We start from the raw sequence: 16,456 nt of genomic DNA, 5'->3' as shown, positions 1-16,456 counted from the left end.
AGATTATAACTATATTGTAGGCCTACAGTCCTTATAACCTAGGCCTATGCTTAATAGCTACTGTTCAATATTTATGCAATCTAGCCCAATGAGGAAAGTGTAGGGTCTACTTCTGTAGGGAGACCATACCGGTCCCTCACACCAGTTGATGGCGGTATGTTTAAACCTTACATGTGGGGAGTGGGAGTGAGCACTCAGATACACTGCCCTCTATAGCGAACAGCGAGAATAACATGTCTATACAGAAACTGGTTGCAAAATACACACCGTCTTGCGGATTGAAAATTAATAACTTCTTTGAGTAAAATCATGCTAGTTTGCACACCGTACATACCCGAGGTGAGTGCAAGCCAATAACTGTTTGAAATGCTTTTTATGCTTCGTTTTTATTGGCGCATACAGTCGTTAGCTGCGGTTTTTGTCATTCAATTCCCCTGTGCAGCACGCCAATGACATTTTCCGCACGCACTATATCCAACAATCAGATGTTCCCATAAAGCGCGTTTGGTGTGCTTTGGTTTGGTGAAGAGATGTTATTTTCTTTTAGATGTTGGAGGCTGATTGTATAGTTAAATATGTTTGGTCTGATGCTAAGTCTGCAGCATCTATTGAAGTGATTGTTATTGGCATCTATTGTGATATGTTTACGCTCTTCTTAAACGATCTACTAATGCTAAATCAACGAGTGGTCTGCAGGTCACCCTGGTGATGTGTTTTAGGGGTTTTTTTGGACAGTGTTTATTTGAACATATTTGAGTAATTTGCCACGGAAAGCGGCCAGGCCTATCAAAATCCAAGCATGCTATGAGCCGTCTTTCCTCTTTCTCTGTCCACTATTGTTGCTACATTTGAAACGTATGCTATTTGTAACGAATAATTAAACGCTTTACTACAAAACGAGCGCTGCAGTTTTATTTGTACTAGCTGAGTTTTCTGAGAAATTAGTTTTCTCTATTAAATATGCATGAACTCACTGAGGTTAATGACATGTGGGTGTCCGAGATTGTAAAAAAAAAAAAGCATAAATCTTTATAAAGTATTTAGTCTTGAACAAGTGTGCCAAGTTTTTAGAAATGGTCATGAATATCAAAATTTTTATTTTAACATTAGCTGTTTCTTTTCAACAATATTAATATTTGCTCATCACTTTCTGCTTGTGTAACTTGTATAATAACTGTACAACTTGTATAAAAATAGACAATTGACTGTACCTTTTAATGAACATTTTTCATGCATCCAGTTAAACCCAGGTTTTATTTTAGTCGAGAACAGATTACTTTTTTTTTTTTTTTTTTTTCTTCTTCCCCTGATGGTAGTATTTTTTTTTTTTTTTTTTTTTAATCAAAAATGTAAAATTACACCATACACAGGTAATTCCATTTTTAGAACTGCATTACAGAATTGTCTTTTATTGAACTTAAAGGCCCCAAACATGACAGCACCTAGAACTATAGGGTGATGTCAAATCAACCAGAGGTCCCCAGCTCATTTTTTTTCTGTAGAAAGTCCAATATAAATAGTGATGAAAGCCAAAAAATTAAATGTTACAGATGAATATTTACTCAGTAATCCACTATTTTGTAGAGGGGGGTCAAAATGACAATTTTCACCTGAGATTTGGAGCCAAATTAGAGGGGTGTCAAAATGACTTTAGAAAGATGGCAGCATCATTATTTTATTTTTGCACAGAGATTGGTAAGTCCATTAGTAAAATCTGTTGACTTTAGCAATCTTTGTTTCATTATATGCCAACGGTGGTGGTTCAAAAATGGCAAAAAGCACTTCTTGTGTTTTTTGCCTCAAGTTTGCATGCCTGTGACTCAAGAATTATTAAAGATATATTAATATTATTTTAGATTCTGGTTCTTAACAAACTTTCCCTTTGGTATCTTCATTTTAAAGACCCTCGGTGGTTTAATCCCAGAGATAAGGACATGTTAATGTGGCTCCATGAATTAAACTGGTAAATTGTACACATTTTCAGTGGTCAAAAACCAAATCAGTTTTTATACAGCTGATACTTTTTTCTTTGAAAGAGCAATATCTAATATCTATATTGGAACCCCAACGTGACTCAATATCTATATTGGAACCCCAACGTGACTCCATGTCCAAATTGTTGAATTTTACCCATTTTCAATAACTGTCAGCTGTTTAAAAACTTGTAATTTTATGTTAATGTCATTTAATGTTTAAATGTTATGTGAATGTCATTTTAGATTTGTTTTTCTTAAGAAACTTTTCTTTTGGAATTTTCATTTTTAAGGCCCTATATGGTTAAATCTCATAGCTATAGGGATGTTAACGTGTAGTTAAGATACTGCATATTTGAACTCTTGGTAGCTTCAGAAGCTGTTAAAATGAACAAAATCCCATCTTCCAAATATCCCTAAAACTGATTCAAATATATATATTCTTATAAATACACTTTGAAGAGCAAGTTAATGTGCCTCAACTTAACCTGAACAATTTTCAGTGAATTTTTGGTACTCAGAGCTGTTTTATGCAATCCTTTTGATAGAGGGAAACAAGATACATTTCTAGTTTAAACATGATTTATTCTTCAGACTTTCCTCTTTAAATGCAATAAGTATCAGCTGTGTTCAAAGTGAACCACATTTGGCTTTCGATCAGTGGAAATGGGTAAAATTCAACAATTTGAACTTGGAGCTGCTTTGAGATCCCCATATCTATGAGACTGATCTATATATGGTCTATATAAGTTTATTATTAATGAGAATCTTAAAGGACATAAAGATACCTTGAATACCTTGAATAGTTGCAGGCATGCAAACTTTGGAAAAGGAGTATTTACGGCACTCGGGTATGTTCTATGCAGTTGAGATGATAGAAAATCATGAGATTCATTTCTAGTTTCAACATTATTTGCTCTTCAGATATTCAGATATTCCTCTTCCAAAAGAAGTGTTTTTTGCCATTTATGAACTGTCACCATTGGCATATAATGAAACAAATTGCTAAAGTCAACAGATTTTACTAATAGACCAACCAATCTCTGTGCAAAAATAAAATAATGATGCTGTCATCTTTTTTTAAGTAATTTTACACCCCTGCAAACTGGCTCTAAATCTCAGGTGAGAATTGTTATTTTGACCCTCCTCTACGAAATAGTGGATTACTCTGTAAATATACATCTGCGACATTTAATATTTTAGCTTTCATCAGTATTTATGTTTGTCTTTTTACAGAAAAATTAACAAAATCAAAAATTTGACCCAGGAAAATTTCTGAAATTTGGTTGATTTGGCACAGAATGACCCTATAACATTACATGATGTGTGCCTGTATTGAAAACATTTGAAAACTCATGCTATGCCACTAATTGTGTTTATTTGCTTTCTTTTTTAGGAGTTACACAATAATAACAGAGATTTTGGTAACAATTCTTAAATGTAATGTTCAGCACTGGAATCTTCTGGCACCTGCAAAATGCTTGGACTTCAAGAAACAAAATCTGCTGGGAGTCCTAAAACTTACAGTTGTGTGGCATGCTCAGCTACGTTTCATAATTTGTCATCACTCCTGGTGCACCAAGCGACTCATGCAAGTGAAATCTCTTGCCAAACAGAATCAACACTACCTACTTGTATCAATTGCGGAAGCTTATTTGCGAGCAAAGATCTCCTTGAAAAACACCACTGTATAATGTCGGCCTCTCCAACCCAAACCTACATATGTGAATGTGGTGAGGAGTTTAGTAATTTTACAGCTCTTGAGGACCATAAAAAGCAACATGGGCTAGAAAATAAGGGACAAATCAGATTTGAGTAGGATTCCTATTGTGCCAGATAGCGAAATAGACTCCAACCATCCTGTCTCCAACCAAGTTTTTCACAGTCTCTCACCATCCGATTCCAATGAAAAATCCCTTGCAGAAAGTGCACCTCCTATTTCAAATGCTGATATCAAGAAGGCTGAATCCTCTGCCGACATGGAAGGCAGCATCTTGAAGCCTTTTGAATCGCATTCAGTGACTGAAGAGCAAGTGCAGATCCATGAGAAGGACACTATAAAATCCTCCATCATGGTAGGAGAAGAGCAAGTGCAGATCCATGAGGTGGACACTTTAAAATCCTCTGGCGTAGTAAGAAAAGAGCAAGTGCAAATTTGCGATATGGACACTTTAAAATCCTCCACCATTGTAGGAGAAGAGCAAGCGCAGATTCTTGAGATGGACACTTTAAAATCCTCTGACGTAGAAGGAGAAGAGCAAGTTCAGATCCGCGATATGGACACTTCAGAATCCTCCAACGTGGTTGGAGAAGAGCAAGTGCAGATCCTCTATATGGACACTTTAAAATCCTCCAACGTGGTAGGAGAAGAGCAAGTGCAGATTCTTGAGAAGGACACTTTAAAATCCTCCAACGTGGTAGGAGAAGAGCAAGTGCAGATTCTTGAGAAGGACACTTTAAAATCCTTCAACATGGTAGGAGAAGACCAAGTGCAGATCCTTGAGAAAGACACTTTAAACGTGGTAAACCATTCTGTGCATGACAATAAGAAGTCACCAGAATCTTGTGGAGAATCAACTGCAATTAGTAAGAAATCAATCCTGAAGATGCTAGCTTCTGCCTACATGAGTCATAAACAACCCGTCCAAATGAAACAGAGGAACTTGCCCCCCAGAAAAGTTGCACCGAGAGCACCATTGCAACCTGCAACTGCCATGACAATATCAAAGCCAGAGCCACTGGAGAATCAATCAAAGATGAAAAAAGACACTGTGGTCAGTGTGAAAACTGGAAAGATGTCGCCAAAGAAGGGGAAGATTATATCCGTGACACAAACTCTCTGCCCCGTGGTGGTTCTCGAGACTCGTCAAAAGCTTTTTGGCCGGGACAACGTTGAAGGCAAACTTCAGTGCAGGCTCTGCCGTCGGGTTTTCCAGAACGTAGACAGTTTGATAATGCATCATGCCTTGCACAAGAAAGAGAGAGTTAAATTTTGTCTTTGTTGCCAACAGTTTGTGATAACTGTAATCTCAGTCCCAGAAAACCACGTCTGCTCTGACGCATTTTCTAGAAACGCTGAACTTTTGGGAAAGAAGTCTGTGACACCGATCAGCCCTACAGCTCAACAGGTAGAAAAAATGTTCTACTGTTCTTTATGCAAGCGTGGCTACACAAGGAGGCACCGCCTCAAAATTCATAACTGTCCTTATAAATCTCTCTGAAATCTTCCCCCACTGTTGGCAACCAAGGTCACGTCAAACTCCAAAATATGGAAGTAGACCGAAGCAAGACTCAAAAACAAGACTCCAAGACAAATCAAATGTCAGCACAGCATATAAATATTGGTGTAGGCACAGAGCCGGTAAAGATTGAGGAACAGAATACAGAATTTTCTATTGACAAGCAAAATCAGGCTGGGATGAAGATGCAGCTGAAGGATCAGATAAATCCAGTTAAGTCCATTTTTGCCAGTGTTTCTAACTCCAAACCAACTGAATCAACTAAAAACTCTGTTGAAGTACCAGCCAACATGGTTGAAATGAAAGCAGAGGAAAAAGATAAATTGGTTGAAAAGCAGTGGACCATGCCATTGGATGATGCTGAAATTGATATACTAATAGATGTAGATCAAAATGACTCCGATGAGGATGATTTGACAGACGTGGCTAAAGACGACTGTGATGACGATCAGGATGTTGTAATTGTAGAGCTACCTGATGACAAGGAAATTAATACAGCAGGTAATGGTTTTCAGGTGCATGTGACTAATAAAGGCATGAAGCGGTTTGTTTGCAACGGTTGCCAGAGAAGCTACTCCCGCCTATTTACACTAAAGGAGCACTTGAAGATTTGCGAGGCAAGAAAGTTGAAGGAGCAAACTGTTGAGAATGCATCATCTGATTTGCCTGTGCCAGTTAAAAGGTTTCCATGTCCTCGATGTGGCAAGTTCATCAGCCGCAAAGACAATTTAAATAAGCATGTAAAAAAGTGCCATGGAACAAACACTAACTCAGTAGTAAGCTCTAGAACCGTGGAGTCTAAAACCACACCTACAGCTCAGGAAAACTTATTCGTCCTGTCTCCATCTACAGAAAACCAAGCAACCCAACAGGAGAGCACTCATAATACTAGCAGTAGCAGAAACTGGGGGATCATGTCACTTCCGTCTGTGCTCCCAAGAAGGGTGACGTGCGAATGCGGAGCCTCATTCACTTGTCCTCGACTTCTATTCGAACATCTGCAGGTGCATGCGCAGGAGTCCTACATTTGTCCACACTGTGGTGAGAACTTGCAGTCGTGGATGGATTTTGAAGCACATCAGCAATTGCACAACCAATCTAAAATCCCAAATGAGCAAAGAGGTTCCCAGCAACAACCTCGTTCATTTTCCCAAACGGTGCCATCACGTGCTCCGACTCGACCGCAGCAATCTACAGGTTTTTCGGTGCTTAACATAAAAGCACAACCGCCTGCACTCTTATCACCTCAACATGTGAACCATAGGTCATTTCCTGAGACATGGACTTGCCATAAATGCAAAAAGAACTTCAGTCTCCGCAGTTCCTTGTTAAGACACATACGGTTACGTTGCAAAGGCGATACTGCAGGTCAGAGGAAACACACCTGCTCTCGTTGTGGTGCAATGTTCCACAACCCAGTGACCCTTAAAGTTCACATTCAAAGCAATACCTGTAAACCCACTTTTAAACCGATTCGATGCCCGGTGTGTGTGCGTTGGTTCAGTTGTCTAGATGGGCTCAAGAGACACCTGGTCTCGCACAGCAGGCAAGCTGGGGTGACGTGTCAGATTTGTGACCATAATTGTCCAACACCTCAGGCACTCGAGGAGCATAAAAGAAATGTTCATGGAGTCATTAACAGAATGAGGCCAGCGGAAGACACACAGGAACAGTTGTCCCAAGCAGTCACACAAAGCAGTTCATCTACTCCTACTCCTTTTCAATGTCCTATTTGCCTTCGCAATTATCCAAAGCTTCAATCCCTGAAGGATCACTTAAGGAAAGTTCATCGGCCTAAACAGCCAAATCTTGTTACCGTAGAACCGGTCCGTTCGGGCCAGTTTCAGTGTCAGATATGCTCCCGCTCCTATTTTGACATAAAATCGTTGAAAAACCACAGAAGAAGAGTACATCATATTGTTGGCACTGTGTTTCAGCCATCAAAGGGAACTGAGCAAAACAGCGCTCCCAATCAATTTCAGTGTCACATTTGTGCACGCAGCTATCCAGATGTACAGTCCCTCCGAAACCACAGAAGGAGGGTCCATCGTATTGTGGGTGGTCTTGAGCTGTCCAGGGGAATGGCTCAACACAATCTATACAAGTGTCAGATTTGTCAGCGCAGCTATCCTGACATAGTGTCCCTTAAAAATCACACAAGAAGGGTTCACCGCATATTAGGGCCAGTGCCTGAAACATCAACAACTACAAATGACACAGAAGATGATCTAGAGCAGAAACCGATACCTTTTCTGCATTCATAAAAATTGAATATACTGCTTGCCTTCATTGCTGCATATGTGATTAAAAAAAATGTTAAAAGAGACGTTGTAAGGCAGCAGTTTGAGTACATTTTTAAGGAGTAGTAAAAAATAATTTTGAGTAGTTCAAAATGTTTTAAAAAAAAAAAAGTTTGATATCTGATTAGTAGTGTAACATTTTTTGTCTTGTCAGTATCATATTCAGCTTCCTCTGTATTTCATTGGTTTCCTTAATTCATCTATTGAATACAGCTATTTTTTTTTTCAATACAGAGATTTTTGGTGAATGCACTGTATAAACTGTAAAATATAATAGTTTGCAGCCTTTTTTAATGTAGCCATTGTGTATTGTTAGTGTACTGTAAATAATACATTCTGATGTAAACATGTTCTACGTTGCATCAATAAACAATAGTGACACCTTTCAAAGTCTCCAATAAATTAATAACAGATGTGGCCATGCACACGTGTTCATTTGAGATTAAAACTTTGAATGTTATACTGTGCTAAATGTTGCTGCTAGCAATAGTAAAAATTTCTGGACAAATGATAAAGTTTGAAAGATATGGTGAACTGATTGAGTGGTAAAACTGATGGAGGACTGAACAAGGTAAAATACATTACAAAATACATACAATACACAATGTGTTAAATTTGCATCAAAAATGAAGTTTCAGGAGGGACAAAAAAATGTCACAATTGTATTTGTATCATAATTGTATCATATGTGGACATACAAAAAAATCTCAAATCAGCTAGCTTATAGTTCTGTAGTTGTGTAAAGATTATTTTGGTAACAATTTACAATAATGCTAATTGTTAATTCAATAGCAAACATGAAAAAACAATGAACAGTATTTTTACATCTATTAGTCTAGTATATTCATTTTATACATACTATTACATTTTACACAGTAAAATTAATATCAGTTCATAATCTGTCTTATGAACGAACGTGAATTAAGAATGGCCAATAGTAGGCTACATTTTTAATTCAACATTAACCATGATGAATAAAATTATGTGAAATTTATATATATATATACAGTCAAACCAAAAATAATTCAGACATTTTTGATATATTTTTATTAGTGGGTGCAGGACACTATAGTTCATTTTTGTAAGTGAGGAAAGCAAAATAAAGTAAACTGTGACATTATACCCAAAAATTCTTCATACAGTGGACTACCAGTAAAATTGATAAAAATTGTTAATTGTTAGTTCATGATAGCTGTTCCTGAATCAACATTGGTGAACTTGCCATTTTCATGACATAGTATGTTTAATCACTTAGATTTCAGAATTTTTAGTTAAAATTTTCTATAATTGCTATAATTTTTTATTTATAATTTCACATTTAATTTTGAACCATTTCTACAGTTTTGTTAGCAACTTTTAATGGAATATTAGATATTCAGATGCATGCCTTTTTCAGTATAAAAATTTGTTTTCTGAAACATTTTAATGCTGTATTTTTAATTTATTTATTTTTAACCTCTAATAAAATCGAATAAAAGTCATACCCATACCAAGTCTTTATGTACTTGAATGGTTTGGTATATATAGTGCGCGGTAAATGCAGTCAAACTAGAATTTTTTAACATGTATTTTCATATTAGGGTGATTGTCTTTACACATCCAGAATGAGACTTCGAAGAGGCTTTTATCTGAAACGGAAAAGGAAACTCCATTTGTATAGTATATGAGTCCTGAATCGTAGTCCATTGGTGCTGAATAGAAAGAGCATGAAAGGTTGGTTGCCTTTGTTTGTATTGCTTGTTCGCATGTACTTTCTATAAAGTAAAGGCAGAAGCTCATTTAATGCAGTCGAGCATGGGTATTTATGCAGTCGAGCATGTGTAATTTTGCATTGAAGTGGTGTTTTTTAATATATAAAAAAATGAAGTGTTGGGGTTTTAAATGATTCGTTAAGTCCAGCGTCGGGTAGCGTTGAATTAATCCACAGACACATTAATCCTGTTTAAATACGCTTGTTTCGTTTTTTAAAATAAACTCGTTCTTAAAGCACAGGTTTTGTTTTATTAGGAGATGCAGGGCTGACTGTAACAGTGCATGCATAAAGCATTGCAGAAACATGGCAGGAATGGCCTTTGCAAACGGCTGCAGAGCGCCATCACTCTGCATCAAACGCTATTTGCTACGGCGCTGATTTTTTTTTTAATTAATTAATTATTTTTTTTTTTTTTTTTTTTTTACCCTAGTTGTTGTGCGTTTGCGGTCAGAATTGAATATTATTAGGGGACAATGAGTTGAGAACCCTTGTTTATTTTGTTTTCTTTGTTGTAGTTCTATTCACTAACTAATGACTCTTGTGAGCCGGTTCTTTGAATGAATCGCTCAAATAAAAGAACGGACCACGAGCCACTATTGACAATCATAGAAACACGTGAAACATAAATACTTAATGGCAGTAATAAATAAGGAACTACTTAAATAAATAAATAAACGTAACGTATAAAAATAATCATGAGGTATTTTGCTACTTATATAGTTTTCTATGCGTTATACATTTTTATATTAATAAAGTCTTTGGAAGTTACAAATATTGAGGCAATATCCTGCATTAAAATTACAAATGTGGGTATTACTGATGACATTTTGCATTTATGGATATAATATTTTGCCATCAAAATAATACAGTGATACTATTTCAACTCAGTACAAATGCTTGTATGTGACGCAACAACTTTTTAAAATTGGTCATGTACCATTAAATCAAAATTCCAATATGGCAGAATATAATATTATCTATATAATATTATGTTATGTAGTTTCACATTGATGTTTTACTACAACTAACTACAACAGTATTAAAGGGATAGTTCACCCAAAAATGAAAATTGTGTCATCATTTACTCACCCTCAAGTAGTTCCAAACCTGTACAAATTACTTTGTTCTGCTGAACACAAAAGAAGATATTTGGAAGAATGTCAGTAACCAGGGCAGTTCTGTTTGATTACTGACATTCTTCCAAATATCTTCTTTTGTGTTCAGCAGAACAAAGTAATTCATACAGGTTGGGGTCTACTTGAGGGTGAGTAAATGATGACACAATTTTCATTTTTGGGTGAACTATCCCTTTAATATATCCAAGTACTATGTGGATAACAGGTGAAGCAGCTGCTAATGTGCTGATGAAACTTATCGTTAGATGCAGTACATATTATAATATATTATCTATATCTTTTATTCCTTTTCCTTTGTCTAGTTTCAGCTTGAGTGAGGGGAAACTCAGGCACCTGCAGGCGACTCGCACATCATGCTTAAAGGAGAGGATAAGAAGAAAGGAACCAACACTAATGAGGATGAAGCCAATGAACAATCTGTGAAGAGAGGAATGGGGGAATTAATTTCTAAAGGTCTGGCATTAAGCTCCCAGAACAGAAGAGTGGAGGAACCGTCGCCTGCAGGCGCTAATGTCCTACCTGAGTCCTTGCCCGTTAATGCTGATGAAAAAGAGAGCGAAAAAGGCTCTTGTGAAGCAGATGTAAATACATTTCCACAGCAATTAAACCCTGTCAAAGAGGCTGATATGGATGCACAGAAATGTTTGGAAGACCTTGATCAGCCAGAGTCAAATTCTGATTGTCTTTCCAGCACCACAGATAATGAACTAAAATCACTGCCGCTTAATGCAGAATTAAATAAACCACAAATTGACACTCAGATGTCTGTTCAAACAGATGAAATCTCAAGTAGTCAGTCTGAAAGAGAGTCAGACAGGAATGAAGCCCACTGTTCAACTGTCCAAACATCTGAGAAAGCTGTCTGTGATACATCCTGTCCTGTTATAAGTGATAGCCAATGCAAAGAAGATTCTGACAAACAAATCCACGAGGACACTGCAGATGCAAAAAATTCTGACACTGAAAATCAAGAAGCCTTGCCCTCTGATGCATTAAACCAAACTGCTGTAACATTGGATGATGCCTGTGTAGATAATTCACCAGATAAAACGCAAGAGTCTAATTCAGAGCAGAATAACCAGACACCTTCAACCGAAGCCAATGATGAGACAAGCAGTATGGAGATCACAGAAAGCAAACGTGGATTTTCTTCATTTTCTCGCGGACGGCCACGCAAAGAGAAACGGGTCATCAAGTGTGAATATTGCGGGCGCCCGTTCAATCATGCCTCTGCGTATATCATTCATCTGCGTGTCCACACGGGTGAGAAGCCCTTCACATGCCAGGATTGTGGCAAAGCCTTTGCTCAACTCTCTAACCTTCGATCTCACAGCAAAGTCCATAAATCCAAAAGTCGGAAACATGCACACAGACACCACGACCGAAGTAGAGCCACGACTGAGAAAAGTGCAGACATGAACCAAGTGAGTGTGATCAACAAAGTGGAGAGTGATTGTCGTAGTAATCAAATCACCCCTAGAAGGAGGAGGGGGCGAGGAAGAGGGAAAGGGAAACCCCAAACGTGTCCGATCTGTGGCAAAGTCTTTTGCTACAAGTCTGTCCTGAAGATCCATCTTCGTATTCACAGTGGAGAAAAGCCATACTCTTGTAAGGTGTGCGGAAAATCCTTTACTCAGGCGTGTACTGCACGTGTCCATGAAAGAGTGCATTGGTCCATCAGGCCTTTCTTCTGTTCAAAATGCGGTAAGGGATTTTCTCAGATCGGGCCATTAAAAATACACACTTGTGAAGGTAAAAGAAACCCACATGCCACGTTGAAAGAGATGGAATTGGAAGGTGTTATCAGCTTCAGGTGTCACCTTTGCAAAAGTTGCTTTGGCACCAGAGATGAGTATGAATTACATTTGCAAGGACACACGGATACCCAGCGTTACAGCTGTGACTGCTGCAAGCAGACCTTTAGTCTTCTCTCAGAGCTACATACGCACAGCAAGCACTGCGTTTCCATTCGGCTCACAAAAACCAAGTCTTCTGGTTACAGTTCCTCACACAGATTACAACCCCAAAACTCCTTGAGAAGAAGAACTGCACAAAAAATGCGAAGTTCAAGTCCAGTAAGATCTCCTGAAAAAGACTTTTCCTTGCTGAGGAAGTTCAAAAGAAGCTCTTCTTTACTTGCTTGCCCTCCTCAGGTCATGGCCACCTCTGTTTATGACTCACAGAATAATCACCATTCAGTCAATCAGCCAATCAAATGCAGCTATTTCGTATCTCAGCTGAACAGTTCGCACCAAAAAGCAGATCCAAGAAAGTACTTCTGCCCACAGTGTGGACGAGTATTCCAGCATGTAGGAAGGCTGAGAGCCCATATGCTCACTCATCCGCGGGCTCGAAGCTTCACGTGTATCGATTGCAACAAGATGTTTAAAAACTGGAACAAATTTTGGATTCATCAGCGGCTGCATAGACAGAAAAGAGGACGCTTTTTTTGTCCCAAGTGCGGGCAGGGGTTTCGATTTGTGGGCTTGTACAATAAACATCTGCAGAAGCATCCAGAACTTAACGCTCACGTTTGTCCCTTCTGTCCTCACACATTCTCAAATGCACAAAAGTTGAGAAATCACCAGCAAGAGTGGCACCGCTCAACTATGCCCTTTATTTGTGATACTTGCGGAAAAGGTTTCGCAAGTGCGATCCTTCTTAAACGACACAGAGTTGTTCACTGCACAAATGATCCAATGGAGACACATTACACCATTGATCCGCAGTCCGCTGTACATCCCTATGAGTGCGGTACGTGCAGTGCCAGTTTTGAGAACTTAGACTTGCTTTTCCACCATCAGCTCTGCCATAAAACTGTAGAGAAAGAACCAATAGCAATGAAAGGCCAGCTACTTATAACAAGGGAAAAACATCAATCTCACCACCTCCAGCGTCAAAGCCACAACTACAGCCTTTCTGATAATCAGAGACAAGAGAAAATCTCCTCTTCAAATGGTGCAGAAATGCCTCATTCATTGTCACACGTAGGTTCCTCGAGCTTACATCCATTACAAAAGCAGAACACGGAGGCCCCAAGCACCACCAGGACATTGGCTTATCTGTCATCCGATCTACATTCCATTCCTAATTCTCAGAATAATGAGAGGCAAATGGTTAAAAAACACACTAAGGACAGTTTTTCAACAATGGAAGAATTAAATGGTTCAAGCCGGTCACCGTCTGTACTGAAGACAGAGGACACAGCCAGTGACTTAGTTTGCACTGAATGTAACGCTTGTTTTTCCAACCTTCAAGAATTGCATGGACATTACTTGGAACATGCCAGAGGAGAAATATGAATATTCTGTAAAAGTTGTTCTCTTTTGTTCAGCGAGTGTGTGAGAAACCTTTGTATTGGAATGACATACTTCTGAAACTAGTGAAAATGTTTGCTGTATATGAATATGTTTTTCATATGATATCAACATTACTGATGTACTGACAAAAAATAAATGTTAAAAAATCAATTTTTCTAATATTTGGACTAGTAAATCCCTGTAATGGACAGTATTGTTTTAATTAGAGATCCTATGGTTTGATTTAGATGTCTGTTAGTATTGGTGCTGTAATTGAAATTTTATCTGTTGCTTATAACAGATTAAACGTCTTGTCTGAAATATCTCAAACTCAAGTCTTGTATGTCATTTATACCTGTATAGTGGTTTGGACTAAACATTTTTTTTTTTTTTTTTTGTAATAATTCATATTAAGTGTATTCAATGTTAATTAATTTTGTAACATTTAAATTAAATTAAGAGTCAATTTAATTAATAGTAATGTAGCACTTAAACTGTGAGAAAACAGACATCTCATAAACTTAGTTAAATTATAATATAAATAAGACAAAGAAAAATCTTTAATGTTTGATACCAGATGTTTATTTACTTTGCCAAATGATATTGCAACGTGCCATGATTATGGCCTCAAAAATCTGTGGGAGCTTAGTTGGAGTTTATGGTGCTTCTGATCCAGGTGGTGTAGTTGCAGACCTTGGCATAGACACCAGGTTTGTTTTTCTGGGCACAGCCGTAACCCCAGGACACAATACCCTGAAGCACGTTGTTGCACACCACGGGGCCGCCAGAGTCACCCTGCAATCCAGAAGTGTTTCAAAGAAGTCAATAATTGCTACAAAAATTACTTATCTGTTAACATGACATTAAAATATAGCAGTGATCTTACCTGGCAGGAGTCCTTGCCTCCCTCCAAGAAGCCAGCGCAGAACATGTTGGAGGTGATCTCACCAGGGTAGGCGCTTTTACAGGAGCTGTCACTCAAGATAGGAGCCCAAAGGCACATCAGAACGCTGGGATAATTGCCTGAAAGAACATCAAGTGCCCACTTGGTGAATTTGTATTTCTCTAATGGGTTATTTTAAAATGGCCTAATGATTTATACATGAAGTTTCATTCCATATTAGTTTAGTGGTACGCACTTCCACTGGCGCTCATGTTTCCCCATCCAGAGATCAGGCAGCTGGTACCAGATGAAGCACAGCTTGAAGGCAGAGAAACGGTCTGAACGTAGCTGTTCAGAGAGGCAGCACTGCTCAGCTTGATCAGCATGATGTCATTGTCCAGGGTATAGCTGTTGTAACTGGGGTGTCTGATGACCGAAGAGGAGTAGATGAACTGCTCGGTGCCCTCAGTGACGTCAATGTTGTGCTCACCCAGACGCACCTGGACACGTCTGAGAATAGAACAAGTGATTATTGGTTCATACAGAAAAGAAATGTTAAACTCTTTAACATACTAATACAAATTATTTTTTTGTTGAACCTAAGGAAATGTGCACTTTGTTGGCTGAAATTTAAGTGATTGCTAATGATTTATGTGCCTCTTATAGTAGATATTAATTTTTGAAAAGTAATTTCTGTATAGATACAAATGGTAGAATCTTGACTACAGTAAAGCACTTTTTTTACCCCAGTAGCAAGGCATATTGACATACTACAAGATGCTTTTTGAAAGAAGTATCTTAAGCTCACTAAGGCTGCATTTATTTGATCCAAAATTTAGCAAAAACAGTACTACTGTGAAATATTATTACAGTTTAAAATGGATTTCTGTTTCAATATATATTTTAAATGTAATTTATTCCAGTCTTCAGTGTCACATGATCCTTCAGAAATCATTCTAATTTGCTGATTTGGTGCTCAGGAAACATTTCTTATTATTATCAATTTAGAAAACAGTTATGCTCCTGTTGTGGAAATCATTATTTTCAGGATTCTTTGATGAATTGAAACTTCAAAAGAGCAGCATCTATTTGAAATAGACATCTTTTGTAACATTATCAATGTCTTTACTGCCGTTACATTTTTTTTACTTAATTGCTTTCATTAAAATCAAACTTTAGTTACTGAGATATAATTATTGTGACAACTTCCCCATGTGAAAACTAGGTCTAGTCTCCCCTATATATGTATTATGTACATTCCAAAAAATATATAGACTTTCACTTACGACTTGTAGCAGTGAGCAGCAGACACGACCCAGAGGCTGCTGATCAGAGAGCCACCACAAAAGTGGTAGCCACTGTTCAGGGAAACCTGGTATGGAACACCATTCTTAGTACACTCAAATCCGCCAACAATCTTATCATCCTCATCCAGAGCAGCATCTGGGAAAACATAAGGCTTCATTGTTACATGCAGTCATTTTATCAAAATTGATGAACAGAGCAGTTACAATATAGAATTCAAATAAATTTAAAATTTATTCTATTTTACATGATGAATTTGTGTTTAGAAAACCCTAAAATCCCTTAATAGATCTGTATTAAATCCAATCTAAATCTTCTCTGCCTCTTTACTTACAAGCCGCAGCGAACAGAGCCAGAAAAATGAGAACCTTCATGTTGAGACCTGCTGAGTGGTGTGTTCTCATGATTTTAAGACCGACCTTTTATACTCTGTCTACTCCACAGCTCGAGATAATTTTCAAGGACATACATACATTTTGGTTCATCGTGTAAGCCTAAAATAGCAACCAGTGTGTGACTCCAGCATGTGCTTCAACATAATGCAGATTATCTTTCTAGCACATATGAT

At 37.8% G+C, this 16,456-nt stretch overlaps 3 protein-coding genes across 3 annotated transcripts; 2 read left to right on the top strand and 1 right to left on the bottom strand.

Moving 5' to 3' along the window:
- The first annotated feature begins 3,573 nt into the window (after positions 1-3,573).
- On the top strand, positions 3,574-7,902 carry im:7147486 (zinc finger protein 423). The gene is given in 2 exon segments (XM_051864413.1): positions 3,574-5,186; positions 5,189-7,902. Coding segments are annotated over 2 exon segments (3,522 nt in total). The 5' UTR covers positions 3,574-3,952; the 3' UTR covers positions 7,477-7,902.
- A 1,092-nt stretch (positions 7,903-8,994) lies between these two features.
- Positions 8,995-14,030, top strand: si:dkeyp-84f3.9 (zinc finger protein 420). Its single transcript, XM_051864414.1, has 2 exons — positions 8,995-9,225; positions 10,704-14,030. The coding sequence occupies exon 2, from the start codon at positions 10,755-10,757 to the stop codon at positions 13,701-13,703; it is 2,949 nt and encodes a 982-aa protein (XP_051720374.1). The 5' UTR covers positions 8,995-9,225; positions 10,704-10,754; the 3' UTR covers positions 13,704-14,030.
- Positions 14,031-14,259: 229 nt separating this feature from the next.
- On the bottom strand, positions 14,260-16,363 carry prss1 (serine protease 1). The gene is made up of 5 exons (XM_051864373.1): positions 16,223-16,363; positions 15,870-16,026; positions 14,840-15,093; positions 14,587-14,723; positions 14,260-14,495 (listed from the first exon to the last, which is right to left on the bottom strand). The coding sequence occupies exons 1-5, from the start codon at positions 16,290-16,292 to the stop codon at positions 14,346-14,348; spliced, it is 768 nt and encodes a 255-aa protein (XP_051720333.1). The 5' UTR covers positions 16,293-16,363; the 3' UTR covers positions 14,260-14,345.
- Between the last annotated feature and the right edge of the window lie 93 nt (positions 16,364-16,456).

The sequence above is a fragment of the Ctenopharyngodon idella genome, chromosome 16 (genome assembly GCF_019924925.1).
Source record: "Ctenopharyngodon idella isolate HZGC_01 chromosome 16, HZGC01, whole genome shotgun sequence".
NCBI lineage: Eukaryota > Metazoa > Chordata > Actinopteri > Cypriniformes > Xenocyprididae > Ctenopharyngodon > Ctenopharyngodon idella.
The sequence above is the reverse complement of the archived record's forward strand: the minus strand, read 5'-3'. Positions and strand labels throughout refer to the sequence as shown.

Coding starts and splice junctions, on each gene's coding strand:
- si:dkeyp-84f3.9 (XM_051864414.1), top strand. CDS start 10,755: ATGCTTAAAGGAGAGGATAAGAAGAAAGGAACCAACACTAATGAGGAT.
- prss1 (XM_051864373.1), bottom strand. CDS start 16,292: ATGAGAACACACCACTCAGCAGGTCTCAACATGAAGGTTCTCATTTTT. Junction 14,724..14,839: donor AAACATGAGCGCCAGTGGAA/GTGCGTACCACT, acceptor ATGTTCTTTCAG/GCAATTATCCCAGCGTTCTG. Junction 14,496..14,586: donor GAGGCAAGGACTCCTGCCAG/GTAAGATCACTG, acceptor TCTGGATTGCAG/GGTGACTCTGGCGGCCCCGT.